Below are 25,165 nucleotides of genomic sequence, written 5' to 3'. Positions count from 1 at the left end.
ATGTATTTGCTTTAATACCATTGTATTTTTCCCCCTTATCTTTTGCTGCCTGCCGTGTACCTGGTAAAATTCCAATAAAACCCTGAAAAAGCCACCGAGGGCTCCAGGACTCTCCTTTACCCGTCTGCTTCAAGCATAGAAAACCTGCTCTGTGCCGGTGGCCTGCCACTACAGTAGCCAGCTCTTTATTATTTACTCCTACATTGTACATAATACTTATATAAAGTATAATACCTGATGAGGCCATTGTTCCTCTCTACAATTTTTCTTTATAAAAATAGTTTTGTCCTCTTATTTTTCCATTTAAACTTTAAAATTGACCTTTTCTTATGCCATAAAAATGTCAAGAGGCTATTTTATTGCTGCATGAAATTTATAGATTAATTTAGTAAGAATTAATTTTTTTATTAGTCTTGCAGTTATCTACATTGTGTTTTTTTACATTTTATGTGCGTGGTTCTTAATAGATTTAAGTTTATTCCCAGGCATTTTTCTTTTTCTGGCTTTTATAAATGATGTCCTTGTTAGTTGTCTGTATTTACTTTAATTTCTACATGTAAATTATACAAACTTACTGAATTCTCTTTATATTACAGTTTTTCAGTTTACTCGAAAATGAATTCTAAATTGCCAGTTTTTAAATAGTCAGAATTCTGTCTAAAATTTCTTGATTATTTCACTGTCTCTTTGTAGCAGTAAAAGACCAAATTATAATAAACAAAAAAGAGTCAAAGTAATGTTATCAGAGTGAAGAGACTTAGCTTGACTTTGATCGCCATTGCCTTTTAAACATCCAACTTCACTGAATGACATCTATACTAAAGATAAGGTCCTGGTGCTAGACATGAGACTAGACCAACCTTGTCACTCTGTACCTTTCTTATAAAAAAGAGATCATTTTAATAATAACTATTTTTCCTTAGGATAGCTAAAAATGCTTTGAAGTACTAAACCTAGAGAAATGGCAGTTTTGGCTCAATTTTAGTTTAACTAGTATTACTTGATCTAATATAAAATAATAGTAAATGTGCTGAGAAAAGAGTTAAGGAAAAATACTTTTAGAGCAAGAAAAAGTTACCGTAATTCTAGAGATTTGAAAATTGAATATATAATTTATATAATATAGGGACTTCTGTATTGCATTAGTGTTTACTAATAAAGCATTGCTTCTCAATCTGTAAAGTGAATACTCATCACCTGTTGATTTTACTAAAATTCAGATTCTGAGTCTATATATTAGGAATGGCCCTGAAGTTCTTTATTTCTAACAGTTTCCCTGATGATGCTGGTATTGCTGGTTCCATGCTATACTTTGAGTAACTAGGTACTAAGTGACCAACACTTTGATGTGGTTACTTGGTTAAGTTGAGCCCTGTGAAGTAAAAATTAAATAGTGTAGATTGACTAGATGCATTGCTCTCTTTTCCTGCTCCATAAATGGTATCACTGCTTATTTAGACAGAGATGCCCTGCTCTTCCCTAGAGTGTCCCCTCTCCTTCAGGGAACATGACAGTACTCCTCCCAACTAGTCATATGATTTCTCAGGTTGCTCTACTTCACCTACCTAGCACTTCCCTCCCTTCAAGACCTGATTTAATCCTAGCTTTAGAGCACCCTTTTCAGTGCTTTCAGCCCATGTGATCTATCTTTTCTCTAAAATTTCTTTTACTGTCTTTCACAGTCAATATTATACTTTTGTGTCAGTTTGTTTCTCTAGTTAGATTATAGACTTTGTAAAATTAAGGTCTATCTTGAACATTTTGCATCCCCTATATGACTTCTCCTGAATATCTGAAAAGCAATTTGGACATGGTATCTGTATTCTTTGCCTCTAAGAGTCTGTTTCTATTTCTGTGTTCTCTGTCTCAGTGTTTGTTGGAAACCAAGTAGTCATCCTTAATTCCCTCTACCATAAAACCCAATCTTTCACTATGTTCTGTTAATTTTATCTCCAAAGCATTTCTTGAATCTGTGCTCTTCTCTTCCCCCAATCTAAACTACCACAAACTTCTATGAACTGACCCAGGAGCCTGTAAACTGACCTGTCTCTGTCCACTCTGGTGCCCCTTCCAGTCTGTTCATGCCATTGTAGTATGACTCTGGCCCATCATGGTCTGCTGATGTCTCCAGAATTTCACGGTACACCCCTTACCCCAACCCCATTCTCTAATCTGCTATTTTATGGTCTCCGTAGGACTTGCCATTCTGTCTTTCTGATCCAGTCTTCTCTTCCCAATTTGCATAGTTTATGCTTTTTCATCCTTCAGAGCACAGGTCAAGATTTACTTGAGAAAGTAGTCCCTGCTGTTTCCCTGGAACCAGAGAGAAAAAACAAACCAGAAAACTCATATTGATGTCTCTCTGCCTTTAGCATAAAGCAAGAGCCCACTTGGCCTCTCCTTTGTGCACATCTATAAATTATTTATCATCAGTTATTAAAATCACTAATGTTTAAATTGATTCTTTTTTCCTCTACTTGACTTCTATTAAGCAAACCAACAAACGAAACCAGCCAGTCAAACACTATTTGTTAACAAAGCAGAAAGACATTGGCCTGATCACCTTATAAAATAGTAGAGCTTAGCCGAGATGAAAATGAGTGGTATTGATTATTATGATTTTATTATAATCACTTTTTGTTTTATTTTTAAAATAATCTAAGTGCACATAATGAAATATAAAAGCAATGTCTTTAAAAAAGGTTTGTATCATTTAAAAGTTAATAGGGCCTCCCCGGTGGCGCAGCGGTTGAGCGCTGGGTTGCGAAGCTGCCCGCGGCCTCTGTGGCACCGGTTCTATCCCCGGCTGCTCCCCGGCGTGCAGACCTCTCCTGCCGCCCGCTGCTCCCCTCAGCAGTGTACTTCGGTCCTTCTGCCTGCTCTGCTCCCCGCTCTGGCTCTGGTGAATTCTCTCACCCTCCCGCACTTCTGACTGTACCCAGTGCATGTATAAAACAAAACAAACAAACAAACAAACAAATAAATAAATAAAACATGCCTCTATTTAAAATAAATAAATAAATAAAAGTTAATAGACTGTTTTATATCAGCTTTAGGTTTGCAGAAAATATTGTTCCCATTTACTCCTCCCCTGCCCACAATCTCCCCTGTTACTAACATCTTGTATTGGTGTGGTACATTTGGTGTAATTGATGAACCAATATTGATGCACTAAGATTATTAGAGAGCATAATTTACATTAGTATTTATTCCTTGTGTTGTATAATTCTGAGTTTTGACAAGTGCATAATGTTGTGTATACACTATTACTGTATCAAATAGAACAATTTCACTTTTCTAAAAATCCCCGAGTTCCACGTATTCATTGGAGGGCAGCATCTCTCTCCAAACTCTGGCAACCAGTGTTGTTTGTTGTTTTCTTTTTAACTGTCTTCATATTTTGTCTTTTCCAGAGTCATATAGTTGGCATCATAGTTTGTATTCTCTTTAGATTGGCTTCTTTCACCTTAGCAATGTGGATCGAAGATTCCTCCATATCTTTTTGTGACTTAGTGGCTCATTTCTTACTGCTAAATATTCCATTTTCAACACTGAGTATTTTGTACATTAATATTGTATGAATGCAGTTTATTCTTTGACCAGTACATCCTAATTTTATTGAAAGACGTATTCTAGCTTCCAACTTTTGGCAGTTATGAATAATGCTTCTATAGCATTTTTGTGCATGTTTCATTTGAACATAGATTTTCACTTATGTAAACATTAAGCAGTATGATTGCTGAATTATATGGTGAGATTATGTTTAATTTTTTTTTAAGATTTATTTATACAAGCATTGGGTACAGTCAGAAGCGCGGGAGGGTGAGAGAATTCACCAGAGCCAGATCCGGGAGCAGAGCAGAGCAGGCAGACGGGCGAAGTACACTGCTGAGGGGAGCAGTGGGCTGCAGGAGAGGTCTGCGCCCCATGTGGGAACCTCTCCGGCGGCTGGGGATGGAACTGGCGCTGCAGAGGCTGCGGGCAGCTTCGCAGCCCAGCGCTCAACCATTGCGCCACCGGGGAGGCCCTATGTTTAATTTTTTAAAGAAAGGTATACCATGTAAATCTAATCAAAAGAAAGCTAGAATGGTTGAATTAATTTCAGACAAAGCAGACTTTGGGGCAAGGAAAGTTATCAGTGGAACATTAATGGGTTAATTCTGTAAAATGACCTAATAATTACACATGTGTACATGCTTCCAAACAGTGCAAAGGAACACATTCTCACTCTCAATGAATGGGAGTTCTGGTTATTCCACATCCTTACCAGCATTTGCTGTTGTCAGGTGTATAGTGGTATTTTTATTATAATTTGCAGTTCCCAAGTAACATGATATTGACTATCTCCTTGTATGCTTACTTGCTATCAGTATATCATCTTTGATAAGATCTGTTCACACTTTTTGCCCATTTTAAATAAACTTGTTAATGCTGAGTATTAGGAACCCTGTATTTTGCATAACAGTATTTTCTCCCAGTATATATAGCTTGACTTTTCATTCTCTTGATAGTGTCTTTTGCAGAGTAGAAGTTAATTTTAATGAAATCCTCTTTACCAATTTTTCTTTCATGGATCACACTTTTCATGTTGTGTCTAAATGGTCATCAAACCCAGGGTTACCTGTATTTCCTCCTGTGTATTTTTTAGGGCGTTTATATTTTTGCATTTTACATTTAGATCTGTGACCCATTTTGAGTTAATTTTTAAGTCTTAGTGGATTATTTTTACATGTAGATGTCCACTTGTATCAATACCATTTGTTGAAAAGATTATTCTTTCTCCATCAGATTGCCTTTGATCCTTTGTCAAAAGATTACCTTAAAGTATTTGTGTGGATTTATGTTTTAACTCGTTTATGCTGAGAACTGACATGTTGACAGTAGTGAGCCTTCCAATTCTGTACATGGACTGTCTCTCCATTTATTTACTTTGATTCCTTTCATCACAGTTGTATGATTTTTCCTTTGTAGGTCTTGTACATATGTTAGACTTATACCTAAGCATTTCAGGATTTTGTGTTATTAGAAATGGTATTTGGAAGTTTTTGGTTTTTATGTATTCTTTTGGGTAGGTAAACAAGACATCTTTGCAAACAAAGATAATTTTGTTTCTTTCTTCTCATTTTGTATACTTCCAGCATCACCAATTGCATTAACTAGGACCTCAAATACAATGTTTTAATAGGAGTGCTGAGAGAGGGGACATTATTGCCTTGTTCCTCATCTTAGTGGGAAAGCGTCTGGGTTCTCACATTTTATAGGATGTTCTGGGTATATTGTTGATGTTCTTTATCAAGTTGAGGAAGTTCCCTTTTATTCCTAGTTTGCTAAGAGTTTTTATTTTAAATGAGGATAGGATTTTGTCAAATACTTCTCTGCATCTACTGATAATATGATTTTCTTGTAGCCTGTTGATGTAATTGATTATATTAATTGATCTTTAAATTTTGGGCCAGTCTTCTGTACTTGGAGAAAAACAGCATTTGGTCCTTTTATTTGCTGTTGATAGAATTTGCTAATGTTTACTGGAGGATTTCTGCATCTGTAAGAAATTCCCATTTTTTATACTGTCAGTCTACTGATGATGAGTTCTCTTTTCATTTATTTGGAAAAATTTTTTGTCTTTACACTGTTGATTTTGGTATTAGCATAATGTTGACCTCATAAAATTGTGGAAATGTTTTTCTCCCTTAATTTTTTGAAAGAGCTTGAGCACAATAGGATTAATTCATCTTGAAAGTCTGATAGAAAGTTTGGCCCTAGACTTTTGTTTTTCGGGAGAGTTGATTGCTGTTTCAATTTCCTTGCGCGTTATTGGTTTGTTCAGGTTTTCTATTTCTTCCATATTCAGTCTTGCACGATTGTATAATTCTGAGAATCTCTCCATCTCATCTAAGTTGTTGAATTTGTTTACTACATAAATTTTCATGATAATCTATTATCTTCTGAATTTCTGCAGTGTCTGTTGTAATTTCTTCTCTTTAATTTCAAATCATATTTATTTGAATTTGCTCCTTTTTTTTTTTTTAAGTGTGCCTAGCTAGAGGTTTGTCGATTTTATATTTTTCAAAGAGCTAACTTTTGGTTTCATTGATTTTTTTTTTTACTATCTTTTTTAATTCAGTTTCATTTATTTGTGCTTTAATTTTTGTTATTTTCTTCTACTGGCTTCTGGTTGTTTGTTTGTTTTCTTGTCCTAGTTCCTTGAAGTGAGAGACAGGGTTGTTTATTTGAACTCTTTCTTGTTTCTTAATATGGGCTTGTATTGCTATATACTTCCCTCTTAGTACAGCTTTTGCTGTTCCTATACATTCTGGAAGGTTGTGTTTTTGTCAGTTGTATCAAGGTATGTTCTGATTTCTTTATTTCCTCATTGATCCAGTGTTCTTTTAGTAGTGTGTTGTTCAGTCTCCACATATTAGAGGTTTTCTCTGCTGTCTTTTTTGTGCTTGATTTCTATCTTTACCTATGATTTCAGTCTTCACGTATTTATTGATATTATTCTTGTTCCCCAACATGTGGTCAATCCTGGAGAATGTCCCATATGTACTTGAAAAAAAAAATATATTCTGTTTTTGGTGTGCAGGGTCCTTTACGTGTCTATTAGGTCCATTTGGTCTACTTTTTGTTAAAAGTTATTATGTCCCTATTCATTTTTTTGTCTCAGATTTGTCCATTAGTGAGACTGAGGTGTAGAAGTCCTGTACAAATGTGGTTTTTCCAGTGTTTGTTTTCTGACTTGATAATAGTTGCCTAATATATTTTTGTGCCCCTTCATTTGGTGACAATATGCTGATGATTGTTAGATCCTTCTGATGTATTGTTCTCTTTATTATTATGAATTATCAATTCCTATCTCTTGTTGCCCTTTTTTTAACTGGAAATCTGTTTTATCCGATACTAATATGGCTGTCTCATCCTTTTTTGGGCATCCACTTGTAGAATTGTTTTTTAAACCCTTACCTTGAGCCAGAGTTTATCTTTAGATCTCAGTATGTCTCCTGGAGATAGGAGAAAGTTGGATATTGTTTCCTAATCCAACCTAATCTGTGTCTTTCAATTGATGAGTTTAGCCCATTAATATTTAGAGTGATTATTGATACATGAAAGTCTGTTACTGACTTTTTGTCTTTAATTTTGTGGTTGTACCTAATTTCTCAGTTCATGATGTGTGTTTCTCTAATGGGTGTAGATTCTAGAGTTTCTTTCAGTATTTATTGGAGGGAGTGTTTAGTTTTTACAAATTGTTCAGTTTTTCTGTCTGAGAAGACCTTTATTTCTTCCTTGTAGCCAAAGGAGAGCCTTGTAGAATATAGTATTCTTCATTGGTAGTTTTTATCTTTAAATTTTTTGATCACATCTTTCCATTCTCTCCTTGCCTATGGTGATTCTTCTGAGAATTCTAATGTTAGCCTGATCTGTGTTTCTTCGTAGGTTATCTGTTTCACCCACCTTGCCAACTTCAATAGTCTTTCCTTGTCTTGTACTCTTGGAAGTTTGACCACTCTATGACTTGGTCTTGATCTCTTTTTGTTTATGTATCCTATTGTTCTTTTAGCTTCCTGGATTTGTGTCTTAATTTCCTTTACCAGGCTTTGGGAAGCTTTCTTCTTTTATTTCTTTAAATATGTTCTGTGTTCCTTTTTGTCTCCTCCTTCTGGGGTGCACCTTATTCTTACATTGTCTTTCTTCATGGTATTGGATTGTTCATGAAGTGTTTCTTCATTTTTTTTTTTAACTTCATCTCTTATTTTCTTCTTTCATTTTGCTTCTTTAGGTAAATTCATATCTTCAGGTTCACCGCTTCACTCTTCCATTTGGTTTATTTTACTTCTGTTGATTTTTATAGTACTTTTAATCTTTTAATTTTTTTTCATCCTGCAAGTCCTTCATTTCTTTCTTTAGGGTTTCATTTTTGTGGCGGGGGGGGGGTGTTTTCTATTGATTTTTTTTTTTATTGATTAAACTTTTTTATTCTTACATGTTCATTTTTGTACAATATTTAAATTTTTTTTACCCTTTGTTTGGTTTTCTTTAGATATCATTTTTGAGCTTCTGTTCATTGATTGTGTTTCTGAGGTATTCAGGTTTCATTATTTTTTAATTTTGTTGTATATCTTTGATCCGCTTTTCTGCATCTACTCTGCGTTCTTCAAATTCAAGTTTCTTTATGATAGTATTCTTGAATTCTATGTCTTCCTTGTCTTTGTGGTTAGGTTCTGGAGATAAATTCTCCATATGTGGTGTTATAGTCCCCTTTAGGTTTCTGCTGCTATTCTTTGTGTCATTTTGCCTCCCCCCTTTTTTCTAGGACCTCACTGCTGTGGGTTTTACCGCCAGGCTTGTCTCCACCTCCTCCACACTGGGCTGGGGCACTTAAAAAGCGGGGTCACTGCTATCAGGCAGTGCTATGCACAGCCTGGATTTGAACTGACTGGGACCTGCATCTCCCTTGAGGCCCTGGTAGCTGAGCTGGTGTTCAATGGGTCTTTCTGAGGTTAGGTGGGGTTGCCAGTGAAGGGCTGTTCCCTGCCTCTCACTGGGGACTATATCTGTTCCCAAGGCCTCCCGCTTACTTTCTATTTGCTATGGTTGTTCTAGAATCTTTCTTCTGATCATTCAAGAATCAGAGCAAAAGAATCAGGTTTCATGTAGTGAAACCAAGACTGTGGGTTTCTTTGTTTTAGCCACATACCTTCTCTCCTTTGGCATTCACTGTGACCGGCTCTTAGACCGAAGTCATGAATAAAAATTTGTCTAGGGCCTTCCCTTCTTTCAGTTGTTAATGCCTCTTCCAGTTTTTAACCTTTTTGGGGCCAATGAACAAGTGCCTTCAAGTAGTGTTTTGTAATATTTTGTCCAAGGTTTATTGTTAATATCTGTGGGAAAATTGACCTAATAGGAACTACTCAGCCAAGACCGGAAGTGAAAGTTCTTCATATTAACAGCAAAAGTTGAAATTACAATAGCCTTAACACAGTAGATGATAACTCATATTTAAATAGGGTTTCTTTGTTATAAAGGCACTTTAATGTAGATTATCTGATTTATTATGATGAGTTAATGATGTAGTAGGCAAAATACTAAATGCCTCGGTACTGCTGTATTTTGTGCCCAAAAAAACCTGGGCATGAAGTTAATCCAAAGTCTAATATTCAGCATGAAAATGTGTGTAATATAATATGGTAACTAAAGCAAGAATTTGGGAAGGAAGGTAATAGTGGAAACTTTAGTTATGAAAAAGAACAGCAGAATTTTGTGCTTTCTAAGATGAGACTGTTTACAGGTAAATAAACACCAAGAATAAGTATATAAAATAATTGTCCTGCTACGTGGTTCTTTCAAAGGTTCTTTAAATTTCAGCTTAAGCTTCCTTGGATAGCCTTTTCTTTCCATCATCTCTCTAGACTAGGTTGTAGTTTACTGTCCTGCCACCTCTTACTCTTTCTCAGTGTTCCTTCACTTTATTGTGTTATTTTTATTATTTGCTTTTTTAAAACATTAAAAATAATTTTTATAACATTTATCACAGATTGTAATTTATTCAAGCTTAGTTTCTATTTATTTATGATATACAGAGCTCCCATGAGGACAGAGATCGTGTTTTTATATTTCTAGCTCCTTATTACCCAAGAGCTGAACACATATTAGATACTCTACCCATAATTTTGAATGGATGTATACACACACAAATATAAACGAGTACCAGGGAATGCACAGTGAGAAAATTGTAAACTTTTCTCATAGTCAGTCTAAAAACTCTTCAGTAAAAAGTTTTTTTTTTTTTTTTTCACCTGCATTTTGAAAGAAGTGATAAGCATGAGTTGACAGAACTATTGAGGAAATATTTCAGATTGGGAGCTGGAAAGAAGTTATATGAAGATTATTTGGGAAAATTATTAAAATAATATTGGCAAGAGTTGATTCTGCTCTGTAAATTAAAGACATTTTTATCAGTATAGAAAAAGCTACTAGGTACTAAAAAGTAATTTTCAAGAACTTTTTTAAAGACATGCTAAGCAGATGGTATGGAGTACCAGAAAATACAGAGAATAGTAACTATATGAAAGGGATGAATCAGGCAGTGATATTCAGTAGTATGACACCTAAGCATGGAGATGAGTGATAAAAGGCAATATCCTTGACTTTTGTTTCTGTGTTTCAGAGTTCCAAGGTCTTGCTGTAATAGGAAGTTAATAGCAAGTGTTAAAACTTATTATAATAGGATTTCTTGTTCTGCAGCTCTTGGATAAGCACAAGAATACAGAGAGCATGGTGGAGCTTCTGGACTTATATCAGATGGAGGATGAAGCCTACAGCAGTCTTGCAGAAGCCACAACTGAACTCTATCAGTATTTACTACAGCCATTCCGAGACATGAGAGAACTTGCCATGCTAAGAAGACAGCAAATCAAGGTATTGTATTTCTTTAATCCAAATAGTTCTCGGCCTGACTAGCTGTGCATCTTAATTTATAGAGGATCTTTTTAAAAACGCAGCTATTTGCTCCTGTCTCCCCAAATATTCTAGGATAGTAGGTTTGAGTTACGTATAGCTTCAGCACCTCATTTTAAAACATCTCAAAATGTGATTTTGCTGAGTAGCCAGGATTGAAAATAGCCTAGAAAGTGAAGTTATAAATACATTGAGAGATCCCAGTTTTCCTCTTTTTTTCCTATACTTTCCCCCTCCCTCTACACCTTTTATTATTTTGAGTACAGAGTAGCCCTATACTTCTTTACCAGGAGTTTTAGGAATATTTGTTTTGGGACAACCTTGTTTTTAAAGTTAATGGACTTACTGGTAGAGTTTTAAAATTCATGACACTTAATTTTCTTGTATAAAGTCGTGTTTTTTGAGGCAGTTGTTTAAGGGTTTGAATTTATTATACAACTGAACTCTAATCCATGTTGCTGTGTTTAATTCACATGGAAATTTTGGTGAGCTAGGACATTAAAATTGTGGTTTCTTTAAATATTGGATGGTATCACTTATAGGAGGAATATAGGGAAACTAAACAAAGTGTCTAAAAGCTAAGACAAAACTTGCAGGCAAATTATAGATCTTAGGCATACAGCAGGGGAGGGTCAGGGAGAGGGGGAAAGAGCACAAGGGACTATGGTGAGGGTTCATAGGTGATGTGGTGGGAGATTTACAAGGACTACACCTGAGGGAAGAAATCAAATACTGCACCAATATGAACAACAATGTAAGAAAATTAAAAAGTTTAATAAATAAATAGAAACTCTTTTTCCACAATGGATTAAATTTGAACATTATATAATAAATGTATGTTTGAGAAAATTTGCAATTATTCTGAAAGCATGCTTGGCAAGGATGAGCAGCTGTATGTTTGAAAAAGTATAACAAGGGAAATCCTATTTGTGTGTCTTTTTTCCCTTTACTAATGAATTAGGATATAGAGCAGCACAGACTTAGCCACACAACTGACACCTGTTCTTTATGTAATAACTAAATAACTATATAAATAACTAAATTTTTTAAAAAGAGAACGAAGGGATTAAAAAAAGACAGCTACATACCTTTGTTAGGACTAAAAACACAAACATCACTTCAAATTCTGTAGTTATAAATGGTGAACTTTAATACTTAATATACATATATTTTAATTTAGTATTTCATTTATTTAAATGGAAGTTAACGATTTTTGATTCAACCTCTGACTCATCTATAAGCTTTAAGCAGTTGCTCCCAACAATTTTTTAGGCCTGGAAGATATAAACTCCTTTAGGGGAGCTCTCAGACTCTTAAGGCTAATTAATGTTTCTTCTCAAAAATGTGATTCCCAAATAGTATTGGTATCACCTCTAACCTTGTTAGAAATATAGATTGTTGGGCCTAACCTCAGATCTCTACTGAAAACTCCAGAGAGAGAGCTCAACATATTTTAACAAGTCTTCCTTGGTGTTTATGGTACACACTAAATTTTGACTACCACAAGTCTAATAAAACATGAAAAAGCTAAGGGATGCTGTTATAATCTCCCTGGGACTCAAATTTTCTCATCCATAAAATGAGATTTAAAGTAAGTGATCTCGGGCCTCCCCTGGTGGTGCAGGCCTTTGAGCACAGCGCTGTGAAGCTGTCCGCAGCCTCTGCAGCACTGAGTTCGATCTTGGCTGCCAAGATTCCCACATGGCAAGGCAGACCTCTCCTGCCTCGCCTGCTGTTCCCCTCAGCAGTGTATTTCGTCAATCTGCCTGTTCTGTTCCCCACTCTGTCTCTGGTGAATCCGCTCACCCTCCTGCGAATCTGGCCTGTACCCCGGTTCTTGTATGCATGAATAAATAAATCTTTAAAAAAAAATAATAAAGTAAGTGATCTCTAGATTTTTAAAGTCATTGTCTCAATAAGTCAGGGTCAATTAATGAATTGTCTTCCTAATTAATCATCTTCTGAATCAACTAGAGTCACATCAAATACACTGTCCACATGCTTTTAATACTTGCTGAAAGTTAATAATCCAGAAACTGAAAGGCATCTCCAACTCTTCCCCTCCTCCACTGCCCAATGTAGCCAATTACCTCATTTTACCAATTATCTTTAGATGAGTTTTGAGTGTGCTTTTCTTTCTTCATCCTCAGGATTCTCAGGATAAAGCAAAACTATAGGTGTCTTGTGTGAAATAGAAAATGACACTCACTCCTATGCCCTATTCCAGCAGACAAATTGGAAAAGGACCCCCTTCTGAGTAAATGCAGCAGCACTTGGTACAAAATGTGGACTGGATTTTAGTGTCTCATCTGTCCCTTTGATTGGGTGTCTTTATGCAAGGTGCAACTTGTACACCATTGGACCACTACATGCCTTAGCATGCATGTGTGAACTATATAGTGCCAGCACTCATATTAAGGACTTATCTCTTACCTGAACTGTTTGTTTGTTTTTTCCTTTGGTTTCCTTACCTTTAGGTTTCTACCACCTTTAAAAAAAAATACATTTCACATTCTTTCCTGAAAATATCATGTATGTTTGCTTTGAATATAAAATTACAGAACTAGATGCTTCCAAATCTAATCACATTATTTTCTTAATCAAGAGTCATGTTTAGGTGACTCCTAGGCCTGTAAAATTTGCATTATGAGTATTGTTACATTAATATATTCACAGATTTATTTTGACATTTTTCTCACCTAAGAATCTGAAGTTTTTTTTTTTTTTTTTTTTTTTTTTTTTTCTGGTTCACTGTTTCAGCAATAGGCAGGTATAACAGTTAAGTTTCTCATATAAAATCCAGTGCCTAGGCAAGTGTTGTACTTTATTATAAGTAATTCTTTGCCAAGGAATGTGTATTTATAAACTAATCTCACTATCTTAGCTACCTAAACCAACACATACTTTTTTCCATGTTAGAAACAGGCACTGTTTTCTTTCTATCCCTGAAATTAAAAACAGAGGTGTCATTATTTTTGGCACATGATCCAGCTGACCAGTGCTATATATCATCTTCAAGTTTACCAAGTTAGGAAAAGAACTTAGTATTCTAGCTTAATGTCTTAGGTACAATAAACTATGAACACATTTTAATAGTTGGGTGAAACATTAGCTACTGAGTTTCAGAAGCCAGTTAAAAAACAGTTTTAAAAAAAAGCATAGAATGTATATACAATGATGGTAAAGATAATGTAACAGCAATTTACAAGTTTGCTATACTTTGCCTTCAAATCAGTTTGCCTTCAAATCACGACTACTGGATTTTTTTCTTTATTATCTTTCTCTTCAAAAACTACTGTGCTCATTTTCTCATTGCTGTAGTGTTTAACCATGCACGTGAAAGGATTTCTATCTTAATGTTAAGATTTAATATTTTTGAGCTTGAGAACTGCTGCTTCTGTTTATTAAATTTCTATTCCATGGTTGTTTCTGTTGGTGTTTGATTGGAAAATCAAACCAGTTATTTCAACAGAGGAAACTTAATATAAAGAATTGATATCTAAGTACAAAGTTGTTAACCAGATAACTTAAGAAGGCAAGAAAGTAACTCTAATATATCAGTTAACAATTGTAAAAACCAGCCATACTCTGAGATAAAGAAAAGAAAGTTTTAATTATTAAAACTAGCAAACAGAGCCCTGTGGATCAGACCTCTGAGAAAGTGAACATTGTCTACTGCTGATGTGGCTGAACTAATGGAGAGAAACACCCAGATCTCTGGGGTTAAGGCATTGATGGACTGATACTGGTTTGTCTGGTGAGTTGCACATGGAGGCTAGTTCTGCAAAGGTCAAAAACTGGCTTTTGTAACTGCTTACAGGATGGAACTGCAGATATTAGTGTGAAGAAAGCAGGTCTGAGATGATGCTCACAGGAACTGTAATAAGAAAATCAATTGATACAGATGGAAAGAAGCATCTCCTTCAACCCTGAAGCCCCAATCAACCTTTCTTATGGGCAAAGAGTAAAGGTGATTTGCAGAGCCCAAACCCTAGCATCACAGGTGTAAAGTTGAATTTGGAGTTAATAGATAAGAATTTACATCCATTTTTAGACTTTGAAAAGCTACGGGGAAATACCTGGTAACATAACTTAAGGTCTTTAATAAACATACAAGTTCTTTAAAAAGTACAAAGTTTAGTCACATCATTCAAAATAACTTCTATGATAATGTGCTACATAAAAGTTCAACTTGTTTTTTTGTGGGACCCTGGCCTGTGGCCCAGGATTGAACTGGCGCTGCAGAGGCTGTGGGCAGCCTCGCAACCCAGCGCTCAACCGCTGCGCCACCAGGGGAGGCCCAAAAGTTTAACATTTTAACTGCAGTGTTCAATTTATTAAATTTCTATTTCTTTTAAATACTAATCTTCTATTTTTTAACTTGCATGCTTTAAAATCAGAGGTAATTATAGCAAAAGGAAGCAAGACACTTGATGGTTTTATTATAGCAAACAAATCTTCTAGAACTCTTAAATCTGAGAAATCTAAAATGCCACTACTAAGAATAACGTAGTGGTTTCTTGTTGCCTGTCAAATTCAGGTTGTGTGATGTAAAGACCTATAGTGATCACAACCTGCTTTCCTAGCCGTCTCTCTTATTTACTTTCATCTCTTTTACCTAAACTCCACCCTGACTGTATTGCTCTCTGTCCTTTATTGTGTACTGAATGGTCATGGCTATTGTTTGAATGCACTTTTTTTCCCATGTTAATATACCTGTGTAGTGCCTTTATGTACTTTTATATTGTCACTTATGTGAATTTCATTTTTACATTCTCCCGGTATATCCTTGTTTATCATTTGATTTTCAACTTTACTTTCATTTTAGTTGTGACTTGTAAATAATGCATGGTTGATTTTTCTTAGGAATTTTTAGATCAGAATCTTTAAGTAAATAAATGTGCTGGTATTTATTATGATAAATCTTAAAATCTGAGTTTTTAATTATTTTTTGTCAGTTATTAAATATTGGCACAAATAATTCTGAACCTGAAAACACAGCTATAAGTGGAAATGCATTTTTCATGATCTCCCTAAAATAATCATTGTTAACATTTTGCTATATATCCTTTGTATGTGGAGGAGGGAAGGATGAAAGAGAAGAAGGTAGGTAGAGGAAGGAGGAACCCATTTCTATGTCATATGTCATCAACATTACTATTAATTTTGTTTTGTAAGATGCTTCTACTCCAGAGCAGCAAAAGCCAAGTATTTATCCATTTCACACCAAGCACAATGGCCGATATATAAGCATTCAGCAAATGCTTAAGGAATGAATAAAAGAAATTTTCTTTCTTCTTTCTAAAGATTTCCATGGAGAATGATTATCTGGGTCCCCGAAGAATTGAAAGTCTTCAAAAAGAAGATGCTGATTGGCAACGGAAAGCTCACATGGCTGTGCTATCTATCCAAGATCTTACTGTCAAATATTTTGAAATAACTGCTAAAGCTCAAAAAGGTAGGTTTCCAAGCAAAATTACCCTTGTTAGGTATTTTTGAAATGAGTGATTCTTTATGTTCACAATGGTTATATAGAAAAATACATGAATGCTGCTCATCATCTTAGCAGTTAAAGATAAAGACCATTATTAACAAATTAAGGTTATGTGCTTTCAATCTTTTCTGGAAATATGTTTCCATGTACCCCACACTAAAAAAAAATAGTGGATTATTATGATGGATGATAACAGCTATAGCTTCCATAGCCAACAAAATTACCCTTGTGTTAGATGCTACTAACCAACTCAGTACAAATTTGGGGATTCTCACAGCTAACCTTTGATTTCATGATTTGCAACAATAACTGTCAGAGCTCACGAAAGCACATACTTAAATGATTGCAGTTTATAAAGGATATATACAAATCAGGACAAGTCAAATGAACAAACAGGGCAAAGTCTTTGAAGGCCCATTCCTTCCAACTCCCTTCCATAGGTAGCCACAGACATCCTTCCAAGACTCCTTGATAGGCAGTTTAAAAATCACTGCTATCAGGGCCTCCCCTGTGGTGCAGCAGTTGAGCGCTGGGTTGCGAAGCTGCCCGCAACCTCTGCAGCGCTGGTTCGATTCCTGGCTGCTCCCCGGCCACCGGAGGAGGGTCCCACATGGCGCACAGACCTCTCCTGTCGCCCGCTGCTCCCCTCAGCAGTGTACTTCAGTCCTTCTGCCTGCTCTGCTCCCCGCTCTGGCTCTGGTGAATTTTCTCACCCTCCCGTGTTTCTGACTGTACCCTGTGCTTGTATAAATAAATAAATAAATAAATCTTTAAAAAAAAAAAAGTGACCAAAGACATGTAAAAAGTAGGATCATCTTTTTAAAAGTTGCTTTTCTTTGGTTATTACTGGTTTTGATCATTTTTTTGTTTGTTTTCATGTCATATTTGGTATTTGCATGTCCTTTTCTTCTAATTAATGTATTTCACCTATTTTTTTCTGGTGTTTTCCATTGAGCTATGAGCTCAATGGTGTTTTCCATTGAGCTCCTTATGTTCATTGATATTCTTGTTATATTCAACCAACATTATTAGATTTTATTTATTAGAAACCCTAAAATTGACATTCAGAGCAAGATTACGAACTGAAAACATTACCTCCCTATATTTTAGATTTTAAAGGCCACAGAGAAACCAAAAGAAATATTACTGTTGGAAGAAGATTCTAAGAAAGAAAATTCCTCATCAGTCACAGTGGGAATTATCATAGAGAATTTATTTTTAAAGACTGAAAATCAAGAAATAGTAATATTTCTGAATAGAGGTAACCACCAGAAGTGACTAAAAGCATTTGAGCATTGAGAACTAAGCCTAGGAGAAGCTGATATTAAGAAAACTGCTATTTTTCATGAGCCTGTCTGTACTTTTAATATCTACATGAATTATAAAATGAAGATTTCATAAAATTCTGAGGAAAAGTTTACTGAGATATACTTCCTTGCAAAAAATAGTTAGGACATAGTAGCAGTATAAAATTACTTATCACAGTCACTACCTCTGAATATATAGAAGAAACCATTAGTGAATTTGTATTGACTTAAAGATTAAAATTGCCTACTTCTTTTAAGTGTGTCTCTGCTCTCTTAAAGTCCTTGGACATAGTGTGGTTGGGTTGGTGATACAAGGGCCTAGAATAAGCTATTACCACACTATTATCAGTAATAAACTTCATTAACTGGAACATAGTAGCTTTTTAATTGCCAAGAAGTACCTTTTAAATTAGGGCTACATTGTAGCAAATTAAAATTTTCCTTCCTTCCCCTGTTTTTAAAGGCTGTGGGTGGGTGTCTTGTTTAGATTTGTTTTACTACTCCAACATTAACCTCAGAATAAGAGCTGTGCTAATCATTATATAGGATTTATTTCTTCCTATATCAGATTATTACAGTATTTTTTGGAAAATTTAAAATAACAATTTTAGTGCATGGATTTAGATAATTGTAATAATCTTAATAGCTATGTCTCTGATTTCTACTAATATACCCATGGAAAAATATAAACTGTCACAGAATAAAGTTTTTGTAGGAACTTTGAGATTTGATAACACTGGTCATGTGAAGGATTTTTTTTAAAAACTTGATACCCATCTGACAACTGAGTTCCATCTTCAGAAAGATTTTTCTGAGAACGATGATTTGCTCTTCTAAGTGAAGACATTAGAGGTAATCTAAGATTACTGAATTATAGTTTAGAATTGTTATAGGTAAGTTCTCATGGGGATAAGATTTATGTGTTTATCTTTGAGTGTTAATAAAATCTAAGCTTTTAAAATTACATAATATCAAATTGTTTTATGTCTTAATGTCTCTTAAAAATTTATTAATAGCTGTGTATGATCGAATGAGAGCAGATCAGAAGAAATTTGGTAAAGCATCATGGGCAGCAGCTGCTGAACGTATGGAAAAACTCCAGTATGCTGTTTCTAAGGAGACTCTACAAATGATGAGAGCCAAAGAGATATGTTTGGAACAGAGGAAACATGCATTAAAAGAGGAGGTAACAAAAACCATCAGAAAAAATATAATTTTCAAAATTTAAGATTTGTTGTTTGATTTTTATCTTTGTACTTTGTCAGTACAAGACTGACATTTTTCTGATTCTACAGATAACTTTTATTTTTGCACTATTGTGCTGTGGCCTGTAATTTGAGATGGCACTAATAGAAGTTAGACTTGGTTTTTTCATAGGATCACAGTGTGACTACAGGCATCCATATACTATTAAGACAAAAAGTTAGGATGACATCAGGATTTCTTTTCAAAAATTTTTTGTACTGTAAAATTCAGAGCTTTCTGACAATTGTTGAGTTTCCCTGCCCAAAGAAAGTATGTAAAAATCCTAAAGCAGTAGCATTTTGCAAAAATTGACTAGGCTCAAAGATTCACCTTATAGAACTTCCCACCAACCATCCCCAGCCCCAAGCAACCGTCAGCCTACTTTCTATCTCTATAAATTTGCCATTTCTGAACGTTTTATATAAATGGAATCATAAAATACGTGATTCTGACAGTTTTTTTTAAGATAGCACATTTTAAAAATCCATCTGTGTTTGCTTCATTTTAGTATTTTTGCTGAATGTTAACTCCATTGTGTGGTCATAACACATTTTATGCATTCATCAGTTGATGAACATTTGGGTTCTTTCCTCTTTGAAGCTGTTATTAAATGCTACTATGAACATTAACATTCAACTTTTTGTGTAGACATAGGTTTTTATTTATCTTGACGTATACCTAGGAATAAAGCTGCTATTTAACCCCTTTGAGAAACTGCCAAATGTTTTCCAAAGCAGCTGTAGCATTTGCATTCCCATCAGCATGTACAAGGGTTAGGATTCTTCTGCATCTCCTCTATTACTACTTCCTATAAATTCTCTTTTTCATTGCTATCCTGGTGAGTATTTCATTGTGGCTTTGACTTGTATTTCCCTGATAACACTGATAATGAATATCTTTTAAGTCCTTTCTAGCTAGTTATATAGCTTTCCTGGTGAAATGTTTATTAAGATCTTTTGCCCATTTTTAAAATTTTTTAATCAGATTTTATTAATTCAACATTCATTTTCAATACTGTAATTTTAGGAATACACTTTCAGACCTTGATATGTGTATATGCTTCACTCACCCACAACCAAAGTTCTAGTGCCAACCACTCCAGCAAATTGACCTCTACCCATTTCTCCCCCTTCCCTCCCATTCCCTTCTTTTCTGTTAACTGCATATGTTTCACATGCCTGAGTTGTTTTGTTGTATTTTACCAGTTTGTTGCTTTGATTACTTCTATTCCACATGTGAGTGAAATCATCCAATAATTGTCTTTCACTTTCTGACTTATTTCACTTTAGCATAATAATCTCAGGTTCCATCCATGTTACTGCAAAAGGCAAGGTTTCATCTTTTTCATATAGCTGAGTAGTATTGCATTGAGTGTACATACACCACAACTTCTTTATCCAGTCATCTGTTGATGATATTTAGGTTGTTTCCATCTTTTAGCTACACTGCTATAAACATAAGGAATCATAAATCTTTTTGAATCAGTGTTTTTGTATTCTTGGATTAGTATTTAGGAATGGTATTGCTGAATCATTTGATATTTCCATTTTGTTTTTTAAGATCGCTCCATACTTTTTGTCACAGAGGCTACACCAGTTTATATTCCTACCATCAGTGCATAAGAGTTTCTTTTTCTCCTTATCCTTGCAAACACTGTGTTTCTGGTCTTTTTGATATAGGTTACTCTCACAGGTATGAAGTGATAACTCTCACTGTGGTTTTGATTTCTATTTCATTAAGTAATGTTGATCATTTTTTCATGTACCTCTGGGCCAGCTGTGTGTCTTATTTTGGGGAAGTTTCTACTCACATCTTTTGCCCATTATTTTTATTGGGTTGTTTTTGTTGTCTGGTTACATGAGTTCTTTTTATATTTTAGAAGTTGAGACCTGTGATGTGCAAATAATCTTCTAATCCATAGTTACCTTCATGTTTTGTAGTGGTTTCTTTTGCTGTACAAAAAAGCTTTTTAGTTTGTTGTGGTTCCATTTGTTTATTTTTGGCTTTTGTTTTCCTTGTCTGTGTTTTCTTCTATGTATTTTATGGTTTCAGGTCTTGTAGCCACGTCTTTATTAATCCATTTTGAATTTTTATGTATGATGTTAAATAATGATTATTTAATTTTTTACATGTTACCAGCAATATTCCTTTACACTGTCATATATAACCTTTGTCATGTTGAAGTATGTTCTTTCTATTCCCAGTTTTATCAGGAGTTTTTATCATAAAGGGTTTTGAAATTTTGTCAAATGCTTTTTCAACATCTGTTGGTAAAATTGTCGTTTTTACTTTATATTTTGTGATGTGGTGAATTACATTGATTTTCATATGTTTGAACCATCCTTGAATCCCTGAACAGAATCCCACTTTGTTATGATGTATGACCCTCTCCTCTTAATGTATTACTGGATTTGATTTGCCAAGATTTGTTGATGATTTTTGCATCTGTGTTCATCAGAGATATCAGTCTTTGTGTGTTTTTTTATATTGTGTTTGCCTGTTGTTGGGATCTGGATAATGTTGCCCATCGAACAGTGTTTGGAAGTTTTCTACCCTCCTTTTCCAACTTAGAAGAATTTGAAAAGATAGATATTGGATCATCTTTGAAAGTTTGGTGGACTTCACTAGTGAAGGCATCTGGTCTTGGACTTTGTCCTTAGGGAAACTTTTGATTCCTCTTTGATTTCTGTACTTGTCATCTGCCTATCTGTTTCAACCTGCATCAGTCTTGGATGGTTGCATGAGTCTAAAATTTGTCCATTTGTTTTAGGTTTTTCAATTTGTTTGTATATGTATATATATTCATTGTAATCTCCTGTGATCTTTTGTATTTCTGCAGTATCTACTGTAACTTTAACTTTCATTTCTGATTCTTTGAATTAGGGTTTTCTCTTTTAGTCTTAGTCTGTGTAAGGGTTTTATAAATTTTGTTCTGTCAAAGAATCAGCACTCGGTTTCATTAATCTTTTTTTTTTTAATTTCTACTTGATTTCTTCTCTAATTTTTAATTTTTCCTTTCTTCTACTGAGTTTTGGTTTCATTTTTTTTTCCTGGTGCCTTCAGATGTGAGACTGTTTATTGATGTGGGCTTGTATTGCTATGAACTTCCCTCTTAATTCTGCTTTTGCTGTATCCTGTAGGATCTGATAGCTCACCTCCTGATTTTCTTGGTCTTCAGATAATTTTTATACCTCCTTTGATTTCTTCATTGACTCAAGCTATTCAAAAGCATTTTGTCTAGTCTCCACATATTTAGGTTTTTACCAGTTTTCTTTTTGGCATTGATTTCTAGTATACGTTTGTAATCTGAAAAATGCTTGATATGATTTCAATCTTCATTTATTTATTAAGATTTGTTTATGTTCTCACATACAATCTCTCTTTGAGACTGTTCCATGTGCACTTGAGAAGAATATTTATGCATTTCTTTGGGGATGGGAATTTCTGTCCTAGTAAGTCCATACAGATCAGTTATTTTGTTTTTACTACTGGAGTGCCTTATATATTTTATGTATTATATACAAATCTTATATATATGTACATTGTTTTAATATGATTTGTGACTATTTGTTTCCATTCTGTGGACTGACCATACTGGATTTTAAAACATTGAATATATATTTGTGAAAGTAATGCATTTTAATCTCTAGAGAAGCACAAAAGTCTCTCTTGTTTATAAACACAACTTTATATAAAATACATAAAGCTTTCTGGAAACTTTTTGATTTAGGAGGTATACCAGTATACTCCTCGCTGACATTTTAAAAGTGCATCTGATTATCTACTCTTGTTTGAACATTAGTATGAGACAGCCTATCATGACTGTGATCTAGAAAAAAAGTCTTGTTGATAGATTTTAAAGTGTGGTTTTATTCTCCCCTTATATTTTCTTACTTGCTATCAGTGTTTAAAGGTAAAATTGGAACTTGACTTGTCCTGGACCTTTTTAAACGTTATATTCAGGATCTCTTTGCAAGAATATCAGCCCCATCTCTTGTTCTCATGAGGCATTTCTAGTGTAGTCTCCTTTTCTAATTAGCTTTCTCCTTTATGCAAATATCTGTATGGAATGTTCTTAATTGACAAAACTTGAAATTCTGACATTTTATTGCCTGTGAAATTTTATTGCCTCTTTGTCTTCATCACAGTAACTCTAACTGTTGTTCTAGCCAGGCTGACATTGAGTTGTACTGACAATATAGTGTGCCCAAAAGCTGCTGAGGGTAATATTTGTGAATACTTGCTATTGCAAGAACATTGTTTTTGCTAAAATTGGTCTAAGATGTTCAAGGAAGGATGAGGCTAACATAGGTTCTGAGAGTCTGGAATGATTTTCTATGGGGTCATTTTCCCTGGTGTCATACATTAATGCTCTGCTACCTTAATGCTCTGTTTTTTAATATTATGGGTTATGTTTGAATTCTTCAAAGGATTTGGTAAAACTCTCAGTCATACTTATCAGGTTTATGCTTGTTGTATGTGTATGTGTGTTATCCTTGACACATGTATATAGCTGTGATGATGTATTGCACCAGTTTTATTAGCATTCATTTAAAGTGCCCACATTACTCATGAGAAACAGAGTAAATGTGAATTATTAAACCCATCCCAACAAATACTTTGCCAGTGAAGACTTTGTAATAGAGTACTACCCGGTGATTTAAATTATGGGGAGACTTTTATTCTTTGAAAAACGATGATGTTTCCTTAAGTTATCTTCAACATAAAAACTCCTTCCTGATGTGATAAAATAAAACTTTAAAAATAAAATTAGAAATGATATTAAAATATTTAGTAGTGCTCACTTCAGCAGCACATCTACTAAAAATATTTAGTAACATTTCCCATGAGAATAATGCTGAATTTAAAACAAAATTTCCAAATTAATGCTGAAATATTAAATACTACCCAGGCAATCAAAATTCTGTTTGACTTTTAAATTTCCTTTAAGTATATACATAGGAGTAAATATTACTCTTTTTAGTCTATTCCTTGAAGTGTTACTGAGTCTTGACTATAGTCATTCTTAACCCTTTTTAGGTCACAGACTCCTGTTCTTTTGTGAATTTGAAAAGTAGGAACACAGTTTTGCACACAAATTTAGTAGGTGCCCATATCATCTATAAATGAGCCTCTAAACCCAGATTGCCCATGAGTATTCAAACTTTCCAATCTTTTTGGCCCAATACTTTGAAAGAATCCAAGGTGAGTTTAATTATTTGAAACTGTTTTACTCCACTCTTTCAATAATATACTCTGCCCTCCCATCCAGATTCAAAAATAATAGTACTTTCTTGTTTGGTAGAGGATTTCAGTCATTTCCCTTCTATTTACTTCTAAAACTTTGTGATTCCTTGACATCATTTCTATGACTATGAATATAGAGCAGAATATTAGCCAGTCTTGAGGCTATTTATTTATATTTTATAATTTTGGTTTTTGAAGCATATTGCTTTAAAATGCATTGCTAATTATGCATTTAGAATACGTAATTAAGATAATAATTCCCATAGGAGTTTTATTTAAATCATAAAGTGTTTCCTGAGCTTTTACGGTGTACCATAATGGATATGAATTTAGAATTTAAACAGAGCTATTCATAAAACTTCCTGCAGCACTGGAAATATTCTGTACCTATACTTTCTTTTTTTTTTTTTAATTTTTTTTTTTAATAGAGGCATGTTTTTCGTTTATTTATTTGTTTGTTTGTTTTGTTCTGACTGTGCACTGGGCACAGTCAGAAGCGTGGGAGGGTGAGAGAAATCACCAGAGCCAGAGCAGGGAGCAGAGCAGGCAGAAGGACCGAAGTACACTGCTGAGGGGAGCAGCAGGCGGCAGGAGAGGTCTGCGCGCCATATGGGACCCTCCTCTGGTGGCCCGGGAGCAGCCGGGGATCGAACCAGTGCCGCGGAGGCCGCGGGCAGCTTTGCAACCCAGCGCTCAACCGCTGTGCCACCAGGGAGGCCCTGTACCTATACTTTCTAATAGGTTAACTAATAGTCACATAAAAGGTTTTGAGCTCTTGAACTGTGGTTTATGTGACAAAGGAACAAAATTTTAAAATTCTATTTTTTTTTAATGTAAATAGCCACTTGTGGCTACTCTATTGGACAGAGCAATGCTACAGATTCCAAATCTTCAAACATTACTTACACAGCCTTCAGTGAACTACTTAACCTCTCCATATAATAGAAATAATTTCTGCATTCTAGGAGAGTTATGAGACCAGGAGCTAATGTATAAAAAGCATTTGCCATAGTTCCTGACAGAATAAGGAATCAATAAATATTGAATATTATTTCTGTGATCACTGTTAGGTATTGTATAATTATCATCAAAGGAATACAAGGATGAGAAAAAATGTAATTCCCATGCTTATGATGTTTATTTGCATTTCATATAGACTTTTCCAAAAGTTTCAACAGCAAGGAGATTTAATGTGGTGGATGCAGTCTGAACAGAAGTGGGGCAGTTGGGGTGCTTATCTAGGCACAAAACCTGGTTTTTGTTGTTTATCAATAAGCGACTAAGTATAAAATTATCTCAGTTCTACTCTAGAAGTTCTAATTTATATCACTTAATTATGAAATTATATTTTTGTGGTGGTTACAAAAATATGTAGTTTTAAATGTTTCAGGCTCTGTCCTCGGTGCTTTACATATAT

At 34.6% G+C, this 25,165-nt stretch overlaps 1 protein-coding gene across 1 annotated transcript in view; it reads left to right on the top strand.

Annotated features, from left to right (window-relative positions):
• JMY (junction mediating and regulatory protein, p53 cofactor) overlaps positions 1 to 25,165 on the top strand; it is a gene marked incomplete at both ends in the record, with an annotated part of 54,475 nt that overhangs the window by 13,739 nt on the left and 15,571 nt on the right. The window contains 3 exons of the mRNA XM_084234020.1: positions 10,243 to 10,416; positions 15,763 to 15,913; positions 18,273 to 18,442. Coding sequence (XP_084090146.1) covers positions 10,243 to 10,416; positions 15,763 to 15,913; positions 18,273 to 18,442 — 495 coding nt within the window. The remainder of the gene's footprint in view (positions 1 to 10,242; positions 10,417 to 15,762; positions 15,914 to 18,272; positions 18,443 to 25,165) is intronic.

This window comes from Talpa europaea, assembly GCF_964194135.1.
Source record: "Talpa europaea genome assembly, chromosome: 5".
NCBI classification, from domain to species: Eukaryota; Metazoa; Chordata; class Mammalia; order Eulipotyphla; family Talpidae; genus Talpa; species Talpa europaea.
This window is presented reverse-complemented; position numbering and strand designations above follow the sequence as displayed.